This window comes from Centruroides sculpturatus, unplaced genomic scaffold, assembly GCF_000671375.1.
Source record: "Centruroides sculpturatus isolate CEXI.00-Female unplaced genomic scaffold, Cexi_2.0 scaffold605, whole genome shotgun sequence".
Lineage (NCBI taxonomy): Eukaryota > Metazoa > Arthropoda > Arachnida > Scorpiones > Buthidae > Centruroides > Centruroides sculpturatus.
The window spans coordinates 185,601-191,593 of record NW_019384828.1 but is presented as its reverse complement, the minus strand read 5'-3'; the positions used below and the strand labels follow the sequence as shown (position 1 = coordinate 191,593).

Below are 5,993 nucleotides of genomic sequence, written 5' to 3'. Positions count from 1 at the left end.
TTACCATACCCTTCCTCTTTAGGATCTACTTCACCACAAACTGCGTGAACAAACATATTACACGATTTACACTTGTGAGCACTTGATGCTGCTTTTGAGCAAACAATACAGACTATGTCTTTTATAGTACTCTTTACAGGCTCCGTACGAAACTGTGATGGCGATTCTGCTGAAGTTGAGAGTAACTCAGTGATGACTTCTTCAACTTGCAGAGGCGATTCCTTGGAGGTGCAGGGTAACTGCATATTCTTCGTGACTGCATCATCAATCAACGGTATAGAAGACAGTTTAAGATTACTATCGGTAAATTCTTGTATTTCTATAGGTGATTCTGTAGAAACGGAAATTCCAACTATTTTGACAACATATTCTACATATTTACAAACACTCAATGAGTTAAAGGCTGACAAGTAAAATTAGTAAATGTATGATGGAAAGAGTTCAAACAGTATTATTAGATATTGACAGGTGATAGTGGTTAGTGATGACATGGAGTCTAAGTGATATTTTAGGCCTATATAAACAAAGGACAGGTGCCTTATGGTTCGGCCGCTACTACTTTCCCAAATGTAAATGTAAATGTATTAAGCCATCAATAAATCTTCATTTATATTCTACTTTTGATAGTGCGGAATATTAGTTAAATTACCAAAATCAAAATATGTAGAGCCAATGTGAGTGTAGTAAGAAATGTAATTTATCATGTAAGAAGTACAAAACTATATTATCCCAAATACTATTCATCACTGTACTGAATCAAGTAAAACTGTATACCCTACTCTATGTAGTATAAAAGCTTAATAAATTATTTAATAACTAGTTTTCCTTTATTTCTTTCTGACGGAACAGTAGAAAAAGTTACAAAAATGCCTGAAAACGGTAAAACTATTTACTAAATAAATAGAAAAATCAACTTCTTCTCGCCGTAAAGCGACTCTAACGCCAGCTATGGGCAACCTGTCAAATTAACTTTACTCGAGAGCATAACTCAAAGACCAGTATATCTATCGACTCTGTTTCTATGTGATATAAAAAAATTTATAATTCTATTTAAATTAATTCGTAAATTTTAATTAAATAAGAAAATGACTTGCGTCATATCGTACAATCGAAATTTCTTAAAACGAAGAGGTGGGAAATTCAAAATTATTTAAACATAATAAATCGCTTATCGCGTGCTAGTTTATTCAGCATAGACCCATTGAAAGTCATTGCATTTCCCCAAAACTTATAATACAAGCGGCGGAGTTTCGGTGGAAAAGCGGGTTATTGTCGACGGTGTTTTTGAAAATCCGACTTTAATAATTTAGCTTATAATTCTACAAATTCTATTTTATCACTTATTATTGCTAAATTATATTGTAAATCCTGTCATTCTGTATAAATCGACATTAATTTCACCGTCAAAAGTTTCACTACCGAAATGTCGCACGGCATCGCCATTTTCGGTTTTAATGCGCGACTGCAGCCCAATATTTTAAATACAGACTTAAATCTTCTATCCAACAAAACTGAAATCGTTAGATCATCATTTATAGTTTACGAGACATAAGCGCGACAAATCTTGCCATTGCTTTTGGTCACTCCTGTTATCGTAGACCCCTCCCTAAAAGACGTAGTTGGATAAAAAAGGTGCGAGAGCGTCAGACGTATTTCGCGGTATTTGCAGATTCCCTGATTTTCCAGGTGTGTGCGGATCCTTTGTGAACTTCGTTGCCACAGAAAAGTACATTAGACCCATCAAATGCAATAAGAATCATCCTAGGATACACATTAACTTCATCTAAATTCATCAACCTATATTTTTCTTTATATTCAATTTTTTAAATTGATTAATCAGTTTGTCCGCACTTGACATATTTGTTAATTTACTTATTTAGATTTGATAAAATTAATTACCTGAATAAAAAATAATTTCGGTTTTCCAGCTAATTGAGGACAATTATCTGCATTAAAGTACTTGTATAGTTTATCTAGTACATATGTATAATCTTTCCCAGCGTTAATATTATATCGTCCATGAGTTAAAAAGCAACACACAAGAGATGGTCTATTTTGATGATCTTCTTTAGCCACTACAAAAGTCAATTTTAAAATGTATTTTTAAAATAATTTCCTTAATTATAGGGTAGCTGTATTGTTATTAGTTTAACTGTATAATCGTTTTATATCAGGTATAGTATTTCATACTTCACAGAAATATCCAATGGTTTAACCACGTAGTGTAACACGCATTTCGGGCTGACGTAAATTCTCAACCCCTCTTCAGTGCCATATAGTAGAAGAGAAAATTGAATAATAAACTGTACGTGGTTAAACCGTTGGATATTTGTTTGCTGTGTGAAATATCATACCTGATATAAAAGAATTTTAAATTTAAACTTTTTAAAATACCCTTTGATGATTAAAACAAATAATTTACAAGCATAATTTAATAAAATTCTATGTAAATTTAAGAATACAACAATTATTTCCATGAATTATCACGAAAGTATTGATAATTCGTATTTCCTAAAATTTGATAATTTTAAATTAAATATTAAATTTTATAGAGTTTAAAATAAATAATTATTGTATTGTTTCTTCTAAAATACCTTCTTTTAATGTTTTATTGATGTCTTTTGCGTTTAAATCGTAGTAAGTAATGACATCATATTTTAATTTAGTAAAACATTGGCGTAACAATTGTTCATCTTTAACTGCAATTTCTGTCCCATCATATATCTACAAAAATTATTTATTATTAAAAACTATTGCAAACAAATTTATTAATCGTAATAAGAGCACAGTATAACCTCGTTATAACATACCGCTACGTAACGTATTTCAGATAATAACATCATTTCGCTTAATGTATATTACTTTTCCCAGATTTTATATAGCCTATGATGATTGGTCAAAAATTGATGCCCCAAGAATTTTACGTTTTTACACCCAGGAACCGTGAAACGCCGAGAAACAGTTGAGGTTTTCTGTAGACAACATTAATATTTTCTATCAAAAAATTTGTTATAATTAATAGTATAAAAGCTATTTTTAATATAAAATCTCACAACAGATGGCACCATACACATTTTTAATTTTGAGTGTAGAGATGGGTTTTATAACGAGTAAAATCATCGTTAAGTTCGACCCCAGTGGAGATACACACGAGCCCCTTTATCTCCCCACCCTTCGACGTTTAATAACCAATTTCTTAATAATGTATTTCTTATATCAGTAATTTTCAATTCTGCAAGCTATGTTATAACCAGGTTATACTGTATTAAAATAAAAATTTAAGTAGTTATAATTTACTTAACTAATATTAAATATTAATTGGAAAATAAAAATGGTTCATAAGCATTTGAAAATCATATAATAGAAATACAAAAGTATAATACCCGATCGTAAAATATCAAACATTTTCCTTGTTCCCTATAATCCACTTTATAAATATCTTCATGATAATTGGCCATTCTTCTGAATTCTTAAAAAAAAATTAGATTTAAAATTAATCTTTCCATTTAAAAAAACGATAAGAAATTATATACATGAAATTTTAAATCAGTCTTATTATTATATTACAGGATTATAATAAAAGCTTTTAATTAACCTATTATTTATGTAGTAATTTTTCAACTTGTACAGTACAATACATAAACAATTGTTTAATGTATGTAAATTCTAAAAAAATTGCATAATTTAAAAAAATAATAAGTGAACAATTTTTTAAATAAACGATTAACATAATTTACAAGTTTAATAAGAAATTATAAAATATAATGAAGAAAGAGCACAAAAGAGAATAATCCTCGAAATAATAAAAAGTCCAATACCTAAACGAATAAAAATCCACACAAAAGTCCACAAACAACTATCTAAATGTTGGTATGGATTGTTTTTATAAATAATCCTACTATCTACAACCCAGGGCCGGCCCGTTCATGTACGCGAACTAGGTGATAGCCTAGGGCACTTGAATTGGGGGCGAGGGAGGCATGGCAAAAGTACATGCATAAATTACAATAAATAATAAAAAAATAAATGTTTTTGATCACAATCCTTTCTCACGTGTTGACCCATGAGTCGCCATTTTGAAAGTAGCGCCGTAGTCCCACCATCGCGATATTGCATGCCGCATATTGAATAAATATTAGATACTCTTGAGGCGACGTCAAAGTCTGAGTTTGCTCGGGCCTCCAGTGCTACAACTGGAAATAAATGTTTAATGTTGGTTATTCTTCTTGTATCGACATTAGGGTTTCTCATTTCCCGGGAAATTTGCCTCCAGCGGGATTATGGGAAAAATAATTTCTTTTCCCGGGATCCCGGGATGAGATAGTAAAATAGAATTTTATATGAATAAAAAAGATCATACAGAAATATCATATATTTGAATAATTTAATTTATTTTCTAGTAAGTAACTAAAGGTGTAGGGCCAATCTCACCCATACGGACACGTTAGGCTCAATTAATTTATGTTCTCCTACATTATAAGATGAAAGTAAAATAAAGCGTTTCATTGGGAGTTTTAATGATTACGAAAAAAATACCATTTTATTTCTAAAGATAAAATAAAAAATAAACTAAATTGCGATGAGTGATTTTTACTTTCAGCGAGTGCTCCGCTGTTCAATAGTGCGCAAACACAATACATAGATATTATATGAACTAACAAGTAGAAACTTGTAAAACATAGGTAATAATATGCAACATGAAACCTCAAAATTTTTTTCTTAGGTGAGTCTTCAAGATGCAACTTTTCGTATAATAAATAATACGAAGAAAACCTGACATGATAAATTATTATTGAAATGCGAGATTTCCCGGGAAAATAAAATTTCCCGGGATTTTTCTCGTAGGGAATAAACGGCAGGAATCCCGGGAATAACCTTTGGTCGGACTGTACAATAGCGTTTTCGCATGTAATTCATTTGAAATTAAATTCTAGTTTCAATATTAATTAAATATTTGTTAGTTATTATTAATTCGTATAAAACATTAATCCCAAGTTTTTAATAATACATACAGTATATACAGTACGGCAATATTTGTCAAATGTATAATTTATTACCTATTTATTTGACATGAATTCATTCGGTGTTTAAATTTTAACATAAAACGACACAAAAGAAATTAAATCATTGTCATTAATAAATTAATCTACAGTAAAGTACAGCAAAATAGATATCTTCAAATACAATACAGTCGAACCCCTATAATACTGTTGATAATTCCGTTTTATATGAATTGCATGTTGTACGTGTCACTTAGATTTTACAAATACGTGAGCCGTTCACAGCCCGGCACAAGTATTTGTAAAATCTAAGTTGACTTGTACAACGTGGAATTCATATAAAACGAAATTATCAACAGTGTTATAGGGGGATCTACTGTATTATATTTATTTATAAGCTAGAATCTTATCTCAACAGAGATATGTCGGGTATATCGATATTATTAACCAACATTAAATAGCAATTTATTCAACTTAAAAAAATATATTAACCATTTATAACAGTAAAGTACAATTACAGTAGACAATACACTTACCTAAATAACGTACGATAATGGTAGCAGAATTAAAAATTTCTTATTATATTCTGTTGCAAGCTCACGTGCAAATGTCTGTCTTTTAATTAATCTACAATCTATTTATACGAGCAAACCAAAACCAAAACCAAAGCCAAAACCAGAACCGAAATCATAACTTCCGGAAAAAAAAAACGTACCAACATTTAAAATTTTAGTGGCGCCATCTGTTAACATATTTTATTAATTTTATTTTAAATATTTAATTATTATAAAATTCGAAAGAACTTAATTTTGAGGGTAGGAATTGGTTTTATAAAAAATTATAAATGGTAATAACGAGTAAAATCGTCATTATGTCCGACCCAAATGGAGATACGTACGACTCTTATTATCACCTCACCTATTTCACCTTTATTCATCAAAATTTAATATCATCAATTCCCCTAATAAAGAAACCTACCTGCAAAATTTCGGA

General features: G+C 30.0%; 1 protein-coding gene across 1 annotated transcript in view; it reads right to left on the bottom strand.

The window, feature by feature from the left end:
- LOC111630059 (caspase-3-like) overlaps nucleotides 1–5,681 on the bottom strand; it is a 19,300-nt gene extending 13,619 nt beyond the window's left edge. Inside the window, exons 1-4 of the mRNA XM_023374078.1 lie at nucleotides 5,537–5,681; nucleotides 3,384–3,469; nucleotides 2,595–2,724; nucleotides 1,900–2,075 (exon numbers count right to left, since the gene is read on the bottom strand). Coding sequence (XP_023229846.1) covers nucleotides 1,900–2,075; nucleotides 2,595–2,724; nucleotides 3,384–3,458 — 381 coding nt within the window. The 5' untranslated portion in view covers nucleotides 3,459–3,469; nucleotides 5,537–5,681. The remainder of the gene's footprint in view (nucleotides 1–1,899; nucleotides 2,076–2,594; nucleotides 2,725–3,383; nucleotides 3,470–5,536) is intronic.
- Between the last annotated feature and the right edge of the window lie 312 nt (nucleotides 5,682–5,993).